Source organism: Macrotis lagotis, chromosome 1 (assembly GCF_037893015.1).
Source record: "Macrotis lagotis isolate mMagLag1 chromosome 1, bilby.v1.9.chrom.fasta, whole genome shotgun sequence".
NCBI lineage: Eukaryota > Metazoa > Chordata > Mammalia > Peramelemorphia > Peramelidae > Macrotis > Macrotis lagotis.
The window spans coordinates 881,326,667-881,340,139 of record NC_133658.1 but is presented as its reverse complement, the minus strand read 5'-3'; the positions used below and the strand labels follow the sequence as shown (position 1 = coordinate 881,340,139).

General features: G+C 42.6%; 1 protein-coding gene across 2 annotated transcripts in view; it reads left to right on the top strand.

Moving 5' to 3' along the window:
- Positions 1-11,361, top strand: part of CLCN6 (chloride voltage-gated channel 6) — a 34,007-nt gene extending 22,646 nt beyond the window's left edge. For both annotated transcript variants that reach the window (XM_074218424.1, XM_074218425.1), the window contains exons 14-23: positions 1,308-1,434; positions 1,660-1,813; positions 1,940-2,099; positions 2,184-2,290; positions 3,075-3,261; positions 3,811-3,968; positions 4,146-4,302; positions 5,568-5,675; positions 6,031-6,156; positions 8,179-11,361. In XM_074218424.1, coding sequence (XP_074074525.1) covers positions 1,308-1,434; positions 1,660-1,813; positions 1,940-2,099; positions 2,184-2,290; positions 3,075-3,261; positions 3,811-3,968; positions 4,146-4,302; positions 5,568-5,675; positions 6,031-6,156; positions 8,179-8,259 — 1,365 coding nt within the window. In that variant the 3' untranslated portion in view covers positions 8,260-11,361. The remainder of the gene's footprint in view (positions 1-1,307; positions 1,435-1,659; positions 1,814-1,939; positions 2,100-2,183; positions 2,291-3,074; positions 3,262-3,810; positions 3,969-4,145; positions 4,303-5,567; positions 5,676-6,030; positions 6,157-8,178) is intronic.
- The last annotated feature ends 2,112 nt before the right edge of the window (positions 11,362-13,473 follow it).

Below are 13,473 nucleotides of genomic sequence, written 5' to 3'. Positions count from 1 at the left end.
CAACATTGTCCCTGACTGTTGCACTGATGGAATGAGGGAGTCCATCAAGGTTGATCATCACCCCCATGTTGCTTTTAGGGTGTTCAGTGTTTTTCTGGTTCTGCTCATGTCCTCAGCCTCAGTTCATGCAAATCCTTCCAGGTTTCCCTGAATTCTCATCCCTCCTGGTTTCTAACAGAACAATAGTGTTCCATGATATACATATACTGTGACATCCCTCTTAATGGAAAATGGTGACGAACCCTAGCCCCATCATCGTGAATCTGCTTCCCACTCTCCCCATATAGCCCTTGGAACTGACTGGAAGGTCACAGGAGTCCTCCAGGCCCTTTTTTCCATCAGTCCCTTCAATATAGCTGTGTTATTAACCCCCAGAAATGCTTAGTTGCCAACATTCTGAAAAGGTGCTCTTTGTGCATATTCATGCATGTGTGCATGTAATGCTTCAGAATATTGTTTAAGGAGATCTTAGGACTTGTGATAGATAGAGAAGGGAAAGAAAACAGTGACTCAAGAGAAAGCATATTTCAAAGACTTCCACTGGCCTCAGGAAGTTTCCAAGGACTAATGTTCTTAGGGGAGGGGGGAGAGTCAACCTAGGAAGGTTCAGGGAGAAAAGGGGTAGAGGGAGAAGGGGAGAGAGGGAGCTCTCAATCATGAAATATTGAGGGAAATATTGAAATATTTCCATCCTAGTGAGGATGGAAAGGGGAACTGATTAGAGAGAGCAATGTGAATGTACTGAGAACCCCCCCAACTTGGATTTTCAGTCAGCATAAACAAAAAATAGAAGCACAGGAAAGAAAATCCAAAAACATGGTATTTCTTCCTAGTAGCAAATAAAGCAGACTTCTTTCCTGGAATTAAAGTATCTTCTTTGATTCAAAATATGTCCCAACCTCATTTGCATGATTAAGTACAAATCCCCATAGAAGTCTAAGCCTTTTCTCTCTCCTATGACCGCTCCATCCTTCCAGAGGTCCGTGTGACCCTAATTCAGAGTTGATTGTTGGCCACCAAAGCAACTGAATATTTCAATTGGTGCACTCCATATAAATGGATAGGTTGAGAGACAGCCTGGGTAACTTTTATTGCTTGTTTTTCTCATTTTCACAAGCATTTCCTGTAAGGAAGATGGCCTCAGTTGGAATTACTTGTGTTTTAGTACCTGGCTTCATATTTTGCTGCCCACTTAATTGGTAGGGAGAGCCTCCAGGCCTGACTTTCTCTTCAGATAACATCCAAGTGAGAGGGTGCCTTGGCAGGCTACCTGGCCATCTAACAGCTGTTTGGTTCCCCATCATCAGGTTACTTCAGAAGACGTGAATTCAAGCATCAAAACTTTTTTTTGCCCCAATGAGACCTACAATGACATGGCAACACTATTTTTCAATCCCCAAGAATCTGCCATCCTGCAACTCTTTCACCAAGAGGGTGAGTTTCAAAAGACAGAGTCCAACAGACCCCCCAGCCCTACCTTGTCCAATGCCAGCCCATCATTATCTCCCAGCCAGGCTGAAGAGCCTTTTCCATGGGAGTGGACACAGGCCTCCCCCAGGAATTCTAAGCAATGGCAGGACTGAGTCTGTGGCCTTGAGGTGGTGAGCTGAGCTGGTTTAGGGTGGTTTTATCAGTTTGGGCTGTTCTTTTGTCTTACAGGTACTTTCAGCCCCATCACGCTGGCCTTGTTCTTTATCCTCTACTTCTTACTCTCATGTTGGACCTATGGCATGTCAGTTCCAAGTGGCCTCTTTGTGCCCTCCCTGCTCTGTGGAGCTGCTTTTGGACGCTTAGTTGCCAACATCCTGAAAAGGTGCTCTTTGTGCATATTCATGCATGTGTGTCTGTATGCATGTGTTGTAGTATTATTTCTTCCCTTGCTCCTCACCTCAGCAACCATGCAATCCTAATTCATATCTTTGACCTCAATCCCTACTAGCTACATTGGATTGGGCCACATCTATTCAGGGACCTTTGCCTTGATTGGTGCTGCAGCTTTCTTGGGTGGTGTTGTCCGAATGACCATCAGTCTTACAGTCATCCTGATAGAATCTACCAATGAGATCACTTACGGGCTTCCCATTATGATCACTTTAATGGTAAATACCTCCTATCCCTTCTCCAGTGAATGGGTTGGTTTACTTTCTGTCTGGATACTCTCAGATCTTTGTTTTGTATGGCAGGTAGCCAAGTGGACTGGGGACTTCTTCAACAAAGGCATTTATGACATCCATGTGGGACTGCGAGGGGTGCCACTTCTTGAGTGGGAGACAGAAGTGGAAATGGACAAGTGAGGCACTGGGTCCTTCTTATTCTAAATTTTCCAAGTAGAAAATACCACAGGTCAAAGGAAAGACTTCTGGGTTTAGAACACTAAAAATGGACTAGGAAAATGAGTTGTTAGAAAAAAAAAGGCTTAATTACAAAGACAGCAGAAGAGCTTTGATAGCCCAATGTATTATTAGACTTGTGTAGCAACACTCAAAATTTCCCAGCCATAATTGTTCAGACTTGATGTATCCTTAATTTAAAATGGTGGCTCTTTTAGACTCATCAAAAAAATAAATTATAAGGTGGAATGGCTTTTTTATCTATACTCGTTGTGGAGAAGAGGAGAATATTAAGTTATAGGAAACAACGTAATGAAATTTATGTTCAACAGAAAGCAGTGCTTCCAAAATAAGAAAATGATTGGGAAAATGTTTCACCATAAAAATATCTGATAAAAATGAAACTTAAAACCAATATGGAATTGATTCAAATGTATAAGAATAAATACCTTTCCCAGTAAATAATAGGCAGTCTTAAAAGAGGAAATTCAACAATCTGAAAAATTGTTCAAACTCTCTTAATTATCAGAGAAATTAAAATTAAGATAATTTTAAATGACTGTATTTTTGCCCACTAATGTGACAGAGAGCTAAAAATGATAAAATTCAGTGTTGTGGGGCCTGTTAGACTTATAGTGGAGCTATGAATGATTCATTAAAAATGTTATTGACAACAAAACAAAATGATATTGACAAAAGAACAATCTAGCTTAGTTTCTAAGTTGGTTGTCTACACCCTCCCAGGTTGAGAGCTAGCGATATCATGGAGCCCAACCTGACATACGTCTATCCACATACACGCATCCAATCTTTGGTCAGCATCCTGCGAACCACAGTCCACCATGCATTTCCCGTGGTGACAGAGAATCGGGGCAATGAGAAGGAGTTCATGAAAGGAAACCAGTTGATCAGTAACAACATAAAATTCAAGGTAAGGAAAACAGATTTGCGTTGGGAAAGGGAAGATGAAAATGGAGTTAATTGTCCTTTGAGTTGGAAGTTGTCTGGACACTATATATCTATGTATTTCAGCAGTCTCTGATTTCATTGACATGAAATCTCACTCTCATTGAAGATGAGAAAATTTTTTATGTCTTCATATTGCAGTGTGAAAATACTGTTACTATTTCACCCCCAGAATTGGATCTGAATACCTTTGCTCCCAGCAAGTATGCACATAAGAAAATAAATAAAGCTAATATTTTATGATTCTCCTAAACTGTTAACTGCTATGGGCAGCTCTCTACATCTACATCTAAGCCTTTAATTACAGGATACCACCAGAAGATTTGCCCTTTCTTCTCTGGTGATACATACCAAAAGGCTATCTCTTTAAACCTGAAGTCTTATCCAAAACTTAGGGCCGTTCAGGTTGGCTTCATCAGAGTTTGGTCAAGAGAGATAGTCCATAATCCTTCCTTTCCCCCTTCTCTTTCCACTGAGCTCTATCCTCCTTGTACACCTCTTCTCCCTCTCTTAGAAATCCAGCATTCTCACCCGGGCTGGTGAGCAACGCAAAAGGAGCCAGTCCATGAAATCCTACCCATCCAGTGAGCTCCGTAACATGTGTGATGAACACATAGCCACAGAGGAGCCAACTGAGAAGGAGGACCTCCTGCAGCAGATGCTGGAGAGGAGGTGAGACTCCTGGCAAGCTCTGGGGTTGCTAACTGCTTATCTGGGTTATTCTTCTGGTGTTTTAGTCCCTATTCCTTCTGTCAGTGAAGTAACAAGTTGTCTTCAGGGACATAGAAATGTTTCTTTTTGCAATGAAATGCTTGGGGTAAACAGTGTTTACTCTGATTTTTAATACAGATATACTCCCTACCCTAACCTTTACCCTGACCAGTCCCCCAGTGAAGACTGGACTATGGAGGAACGTTTCCGCCCGTTGACCTTTCATGGTTTGATTCTTCGATCTCAGCTTGTCACATTGCTGGTCCGAGGAGTTTGTTATTCTGAAAGTCAGTCAGTAAGTCTTACTTCATAATAGATTCTTGAATTCTGATGGCTATGCCCCAAAAAAAGAGATGAGTCCTCAGTGACGGTGACTTTATCATTGTTTTCTTCCTATGTTGAGTTGTTTCCTCGTGGGCAAAAAAGTAGGGACAGTGATTTCTGGGCCAGTGCTTACTCCAGGTGTGATCTTTGGGTCTTCTTGATGGTCTCTGGTCTTGTACTATAGAGTTTGTTTTTCTTTTTAATGACAGTACTTGTACTTGGATTTACATAATTTCCTTACATTGGCTTTTTCAAAAGAAGTCACATTAATTCTGGCTGGGAATTTTTCTCTAGGAGGTGGCTGAAATTATTCACAGGTTTTTTTACCTGGTCAGTGCAACTCCCTTACTTTTAAATGATTCTTAAAGATTTTTTAAATCACTTTTTACGTTTTGCCAATTTTCCTTTCCAAAATGACCTCCTGCACATTGCCCAGCTATAAGTATTGACAGAAACCCTTGGGTGAGCTGTATGAAGTCAGATTCAGAAGGTTCCTTCTTCAGAGACTTTAACTCCTAAGTTACTTGCATTTGGAGTCTGGCTCTTCAGCCCATGGAGTTTCAGAATTGGAATGGGGAGACAGATGTTAATGATAGCAGATCAGATGCCTAGGTTTTTTGTTTCTCACAATGCAGAGAAACTATTAGCATATAATTTCATCATGTTGAGGTACTGAGGAAACCTAGCTAGTCAGATTGGAAGGTAGATATGGGGAAGAAACAGCATAAGAAAGAAGAAACCTTCAAGACTGTCAATTCCAACTTCTTCCTTCCTCCCCTTTTCTGGTGCCATTTTATAGATGAGGAAGCTAAGACCATAGAGGAAAGGGGACTTGGCAAGATTTGAGAGTTAGGAAATGACAGAGCCAAGATATGAATCTAAGTCTTCAAAGCCAGCATTCTTCTCATGGTACCAAGTTGCTATCTAGCATCATAAGAGATAGGTTGGATGAGTAAGATACTCCATTTTACATGGGGCCTTTTACATCAAACTGAGTTTGGAATCATTCTGACGTGCACTGGGAGTTATTTAGCTTCTCTGTTGAGGGAGCCATGGGATGGAGGCAGTGTTAATTGATAATGATGTACTGAGGAGGACTTTTTTCAGTTTCTCAAGGTAGTGGGATGGTGTTATGGCAGATAACTAGTCTGCCATAACTAAAGTTCCAGCTAATAAGTGGAACAACCTCTTTAGAAGGAAGTGTTTGATGGCACACTGTCATGGTTTGTCCTGCAGAGTGCTAGCCAGCCTCGGCTCTCCTATGCTGAGATGGCCGAGGATTATCCCCGCTATCCAGACATCCACGACCTGGACTTGACTCTGCTGAACCCCCGGATGATTGTGGTAAGGGGGGATCCCTTCAGGACTTGGGAGGGGAACTTGGAGAAAGTGAGATGAGATTGGCATCAGAGGGTAGACTCCACTATAATGAGTCTGCCTTGGTCAGTGCCACTCGATGCTGGGGTCTCTTGGTGCCTAGTTTAGGGGAGGGGTCCAGAGCCGGGATGTCATCCAGGGTAGTCCCTCCCTGCCTTGGTGTGCACAACAGCAATTCCCCTACAGCTTAATTTAGCACAAGAAGGGAAGTGACTCGTTTGTGCCACAGGTCAGACACTAAACCAGGGCTAACCCCCTTACAGGCTTCTCTTTCATAACTGTGACTAGTAGTAGGTAATCTGCTTCCACTTTTGCTCCTCAGGATGTTACCCCATACATGAATCCCTCACCATTTACAGTCTCACCCAATACTCATGTCTCACAAGTCTTCAATCTGTTCAGAACAATGGGCCTCAGACACTTGCCAGTGGTGAACGCAGTGGGGGAGGTAAGTCCTCATTACTTGTATATTCGGGGTTCCTTCCTGGGCTGCCAGCATATCCCCAGTAGAATCCTATTCATTCAGTCAGTGTGTAACACAGCAGGAAATGAGGGCAAGGCCAAGAGAGTATTAGAGAAATCACTTGTGGTCAGTGCCAGGTTTGTCCTCCTTGGGACTCTGTTTCTGAGGTCTCTGTCCCTGTGCAGAGACTGCACTCAAGAGGCCTAAAGGGCACATGCACACTCCAGTTATCTCATGGTAGAAGCAGGGCTTCGTGGCACTGCTCAGGGAATTGGTGGCACAGAGACTATAGATTTGAGTGACTTCCTCCATGATGGGACATGCTGCCTGAGCCTGCAGCCAAACAGGACTGATTTCTGTGACCTCACCTTAGGCAGCTACACCAGCAACCCTTGTCCTTCACTTGCTCCAATGTGGCTCTGGACTCAGAATTTACAAGGCAAAGAGACAGAGGGTGGGAAACTGCAAGGGCTGTTGAGAGTAAGTCAACAAGTGTTTATCCAGCTTTAGACCAGGCTAAAGACAGAATTAAATAGCACATAAATAAATGTGCAAAATAAATATGAGGTGGTTGTGTTGGGAGAGAGGTCGAGATGGGGGGGGTGCTTGAACTGGGGACTCTGAGGGGCAGCGATGAAGACGACAGACCTAGAGATGGGAAACGGAGGGGAGGCAGGCTGGACCTTGTGGCTAATTTGCAGAGGCTGGCGGGGGGGGGGGGGGAGGCCTCCGTGGGTGGCAGGCAGACCCTTGTGTTTGACCCCAGAAGTGATAGGAAGACACTGGACTTTAGAGAGCAGCAGCACAGCATGGTCAGACACCATGACTTGTGATGGAATTGTACTTGGCAACGGTAGGGAATTGGAGCCACTGGAGATGTTTGGTCGGATCAGTGACTTAAGGAGGCTCTTCCATATGGAGGCCAAGTCTGACTGGGCTATGAAGGAGGCATTGGAGGGAAGGGCCTCCCCGCTGGCACATGATAGGAATGGTCCAGGTATGGGGCAGAAGTCCCCAGGGCAGCCTGCATCAGCCTACTCTACCACATGTGGCCAGCAGGTGTCCCCAGCTTCACACAAGAAGCCAGCAGCAGCTGGACAGGGACCACAAGAGCCATTTTTGAGTTAAAAGTCTTGTTTCCCTTTCACTATGTCAGTTTGGGCTTCTAGTTTTCCTTCTTTCAGACTCAGCCTGTTTTGTTAATTCAACCTGCTCCTGACTATAGTCCTTGTCCCAAACCCATCTCTCAATCCACACATCCATTGGGATGGGAGAATCACCTCTTTAGTATTCTTATGCTTCTCAGAGATGCCATTGAGCAAAATTTCTTAATACCAAGGTTTTCCATTGGTTGGCAGCTGGTCTTGCATGGATTCAGTGATCAAATATACCTGCAGATGGTAAGAGTCAGCTCGGGTGAGCTGGTACAGAGCAGATGTGTGAGTCAGTGCTGGCCACCAGTTGAGTCAATAAATACTTAGTAAGTGTCTATTAGGGTGATCAAAAGATTTATTTGATTTCTTTGTCCACAAACTGGATATTTCCTGAAATGGTTATTTCTTTTTTTAATGGTTTTTAAATTTTTTTAAATATATTTCCCCAAATACATATTAAAATCATTTTTTTAACACTTTTAATAAAGTTTTGAGTTCCAAATTCTATCCTCTCTCCCTTCCACTCTCCCTCCCTTCCTGAGATGGTAAGCAATCAGATTTATGATATGTGTGTGCAATTTTGTAAAACATGAAATGAGGATTTCTGTAGGCTTTTGTAATTATTATAAAAATATTTAATTATCTCAGGGTTTGGGATCAAATGAGATGATGCATATTGGAAACTAAAAACAAATGCAAAAATGATTGTTTGCTACTATAAATAGTATTATTATGAGCAACAGCAACTTTCTCTTCCCCAGGTTATTCTAACAGAGCAAACTGTTGTCATTTTTATGCATCCTATCTGTGAATTCCTCACAAATGACTGGTTCTTTTTTTGTTTCCTCACCAGATTGTTGGAATTATTACTCGGCACAATCTGACCTATGAATTTCTCCAAGGAAGACTAAGACAACACTATCAGACCATCTGACCCACCCGGACTCACTCTCCCACCACAGGACAACCCCTCCTCCCCTGGGGAGAGTCCCAGGTGGCCCATGTACATTCTGCCCTGGACCTCAGCTCTCCCAGGGTGTGGAGGATTCGAGTTGGTTTTAGCCACATGCACTCAAAGCTGTAATTGTCAAACATGTTGCTGGTCAGAGATGCAAGGGACCCCCCTGCCCCAAGTTGGTATCTCTTTGCGCTCCTCTTGCTCTCCTCCTTGCCATCAGATGTTTGTGCAGGCCCCTCGTTCTTCATTCAGCTCCACTTGAGGACCAGAGGCTATACCGCCCCTGCTGAGCCTGGTCCTCCCAGCTCGAGGAGGAAGCTCCAAGGGCTCCATTCCTCGCCCTCCTCCTGCTGCTTTCCTTCTGCAGCTAATGCCTTAGGCAGGAAAGGGAATCTTGGCTTTGGCAGGTACTGTTGTCCTGCCAGCTCTAAGATTAAATGGATTACTAATTTGAGGAAGTGAGAACCTTACAGAATCCCTTCCCAATGTGTAATTCTTAACTTGCTCATCTTCTCTTTCATGCTTTCTCATGGTAGTCCCTGGGCTTGTGGTTGTTGCTAGTACATTCCAGAAGTACAGTGAATTAGAAGCTTTATCCTGGGGTTAGAAAGAGGTGAATCTCACAGTGAGACTGTAAGTGGATGCACACCCTGAGCAGGGAGTCAGCTTAGGGACAGAGCTACTCCATACGCCTCCACCTTAGAGTTCCCTTCCACTCTTCATCTTTCCAGTTACCTTTGATCCTCTGTGATTTAGTCTTGCCCTGCCTATGTGAAGCTAGCAGATGGGAGTCTCTCAGACCCTTTTTCCTCTCCAAAGATAACTAAGTAAAAGCATCTTTAGCTCCATCAGATTTCTTGGTGAAGCAGCCCAAAGGAATTTAGCATCACCCAAAGTTACCTAAGAGCAGGACACCCTTGAGTCAGATCACTTTAGTCTGAAATGATGTAGGATTTACACACAATTGCAGAAATTACTTACATGGTCTAGTGTTTAAACTCCTGACCACTCTAAGGTATGTGGTGAGTGACAAGTGAAAAGCAAGTCCTGGTGCATCTTGGCGGACCCTCCCCCTGAGGGCTCAGGGGCTCTGGATCCAATGTACCCTATCCTCATCCTCCCAACTGTGCTCTTCACATTGCCCCAGGTTGTTCTGATGACATGCCAATAGATAAAGATCCCTCACACTTCTCTCCTTCCCTGAGTGCACATAGACTTTAGCTTCTCCTTTTAGCTTTGGGTTAAAAACATTATGCACAGCAGGAAGCCTCATCCCTCCTGCTGGCTGTTACTTATTCCAGTTCCATTGGAGTAAACTGCTCCTCTGGACGATGCTTATGATGATATCAGACATTGGTGGCCGGGATCTCTCATATCCCTCTGCTGCTGCCTTTCAGCCCTCTCCTCATCTACCTGCCCACTTGATGCTTATGTTCTCTTTGACCCAAGGTATCATGATAGAATGGCATCCTCTGATCTTTTAGTTTTTTCCTCCTTCCTTGAAAGTGAGCTAAGGCCTTGTTTCAGCTCTTGTCTACCACCATCAGCACTGTGGAGGCTTGGACTGATGTTCAGATGGTCAGCTATTGTTCTAGTTTGGGAAGTGGGTCAGTTCTGGCTGGTAGTTCTTAAAATAGCACATTTGAAAGTGAATGTCCTCTTGGGAGTCTTGTTCGCCTGACTTGTATCCACTCTACCCAAGGTTCTTTATCACTTTGACCAAAATTACTGTAACTTGCTTTGAAATTACTCAGTTTTACTGGATGTAGTGGAGAAGAAATTCCCCATCAGCCAGGAAATTTCTAGGACCAAAATACTAGATCTCTTTAAATTGGGTTTCTTCATCTGAATGTGAATTCAGCTAACTACTGTGGCCACCACCATTTTAACATGTGAAAGAGTCCAGATGCAGTAGCAACATGCTCTTTTTCATTTTCATTTTTTCTTTTTTAAAAATCTCGTTAAGATTTAATAATATCTTTGGAAGCCTATTGCACTGCACAGACTGCACAAACCAGGAGAATTGCACTCTTTTGAACAGGAATTTATGCCCTCCCATTTTTCCTTCCCATCTACCTCTCACAACTATAGTGATAGGTTCTCCTTTAAATCTGTCTTCTCATCTGGACAGCATATCCATTTGGCTTGGCCTTGAGACTACTTAAGTGCAACCAGGCTGGAGTTTCCCATCCCATTGCAGACTGTCAAATTATGGAATTACACAACACCAAGAAAGGTGGTGGCCTAGAAGTGAATGATGGTGAAGTTTGAACTAAATAAGACTGGAGCATCCCAGGTTGTTCTTCATGGAGACACCAGACAGTGAGTGGCCCAGAGCTTTCTGGGGTTCTATGTTCTTTTTCCTGACTTTGGGTCTTTGTCTCATCCCCTTTTTGAAAGCCTAAAAGCAACAGTTTCTCCACCTACAAAAGAGGAAATGTGAATCTTATGGTTTCAAGTCACCATCTGCTATCTGTTGTGTGGAGGAAACCAGCATTTTACACCTTCAGCATGGCCTCTGGGCACTGCAGGCTATGTGGACTCACACCCCCAGCAACATTCCAAGATTCCTGACATCCAAGAAACTCTCTTACTGAACATAGGAGGAGGACAAATAATGAAGCCGAACTCCCTGGCTGATGACCTAATCAGATCACTTGCTTATTTTAACCAACAGTTTCTGACATAGAGCTGATAGCTAAACGAAATTGTGTTTCTGGATATTGCTATCTATGATGCTGTTCTGATGCAGATCTAAGCAATGATGTGTGCCCATCCAAAGATGGGACAATCTTAGGGAAAGGGCTTCCAGGGCTCCTCCTGAGAACCTGTGCAGTGTTAATGTGCAGTATTGCCTTGCAAAAGTCATTTTCAATGGTAACATTTTTTTTCCGTTTGCACTGTTTATAAAATAATATAAGCTAATTACATTGTGTATATATAGTATTTTTTTTAATTTGTACAAAAAAATATTTTTATTTGAATTTTGGCACTTGGAAGTCTTCATTGTAACCATAACATGTCTGAGAATAAAATGTCCTTGTATGTGTCCTTCACCTTTGGTTTCTGTGATACTTTGTTTTGTTTAGTTTTTGCTAGGCAATAAGGTTAAGTGACTCGCCCAAGGTCACACAGCTAGGTAATTATTAAGTGTCTGAGGTCAGATTTGAACTCAGGTACTCCTGACTCCAGGGCTGGTGCTCTATCCACTGCACCAACTAGCTGTGCCTCTGTGATACTTTTTAATTATCCTTTTCCTTTGTAGTCGGCACATAAAAATTATGAATCTAGGATTGTTGTTGTCCATTCTTCATTCTTAAAGAGGATCTATGATATCAAGTGCGTGATATCTTGACTAGCAGGTGAATTGGATTTGAGACAGGGCTGTGCAAAGTCATCGGTCTCACTCTTTTCTCCAGTCAGTGGAATCCAGTGGCAAGACATAGGTCAGGATGACTGACCGATGACCCTGGAGGCAATGAGATACCTTGATCTTTTTTAGTCTGAGATGACACCCATTCACTGATTATAGGCTAGGTAAGAAATGAGGCAAAAGATGACCTCATTTACCTCTTCAAAAGCTCAAATGAAATGGGATTATATAAATTCAGTACTTTGCCAAGTGTATTCTAGCTGTCCCAGGAACATTCTTCAGGGTGTATTTGTGTTTGAGGGAGACCAGCTTTTTTCCTGAAGTTTTGTAACCTTTGGCTACTTATCACCAAGGCAGTGAGATCTGGGACATGTTGATGACTGAATTTCTTATGATCTAAGTCAGAAGGACACCAAGATGTTATTTATCCCACAGTTACAATATTCTGCAGTGTATTTACCAATGTGTCATCCCCTCTTTATTGCTTTCTGTGTCGGGAGCTTCAATAATTGACTTTTCTGTAGCCCAAAAGGCCTAAGAATTTTTCCCTTTATTCCTATGAAAAAATAAACTGAGAGTATCAGTCTAGCTGTCTTTCATTAGTCCAAGAGTGTACACTAAGATTCATTCTGGCAAACCTGATTTTGAAAGTATGTGTATGAATTTTAAGATGAATACATTTGTTCTGCTATCTGAACAGCTGGATGAATTAGGAGGGGGATTATGACCTTTGGAACTAAGTCTATAAACCTAAAGTGAAAAAAACAGAATAGCAAAGGACATCAGGAGAATAGAGAGCTGGAAAGGATATTAGGGATCATGACTCCTAATCACCTCATTTCATAGAGAACACTTTGTCACTTCCCCAAGATCAAGTCATCCGTCTGGTGACTTAGGTATGTGCTTACCCAAGTTCATCCATGACAAGGATGGAAATCCCACCATCTCTCCCTAACTATTCAAAGGTTTTATTATCCTAAGTTTTACTCTACTTTCAGACAGGACCTTTTTCTGCTTTGTGCTAAAAGGATGGGGTGTTTTTCCCATTTGGGTAGCGTTGATAGGTGGAAAACTTTCAGCTAGTCCTACCTAAATCATTTTCCTAGTCAGTAAGTTTGAGAGAAAGGTCCATGCTCCTGATAGCAACCTCTGTTCTTTATCCTCTTATTCATACGAACTCATGTTCTTCCACCTAATGTCCATGATGAAGTGGCTAGGATAGCTCAGCATCCCTTTCTTCTTTTTTTCACTTACATCCAGCACTGAGAATAATGACTACTGTATTTCCTTATCCTTTTTTTCCTCAAATGTCTATACTTAGAACAAGGATACTAACCCGTGCCTTCATCCAATGGTCTGCTACCCGAGAAACTTTAGTTATTTCACAAGGACAAAAGCATAGTAAAGTTGCATCTTCAAGAGTACTCTATGAACTCTTGCTGGAGTCTAATAATTCAACCACTTAAATTCCTTATTAAGGGAATGGTGACTATATTTAAAAGTTGCGATGGTATAATCCAAGAGGTTGGTTAGGAAGCCTTTTAAGAACCGCATTTGCATTAGATCAGAGCACCCAAATGAAACACCTTTTCCCCCTTTTCTTCTGCCCTCAATTCTAGTTCTATCCAATAACCGAAAATAGTGTCAAACCAGACCAGCCCTAAAACTTAGAAAAAAAAGAAAAACGAAGAATTGATGGGAAGGAGAAAGCCGTACAATGTTAGACATGAAATACATTAGCTACAACAGGAAAAAAAAATTACCCTCGAATAAGATTAACCAAATAGCCTTTATGCTTTACTTTACCTCCGTAGATA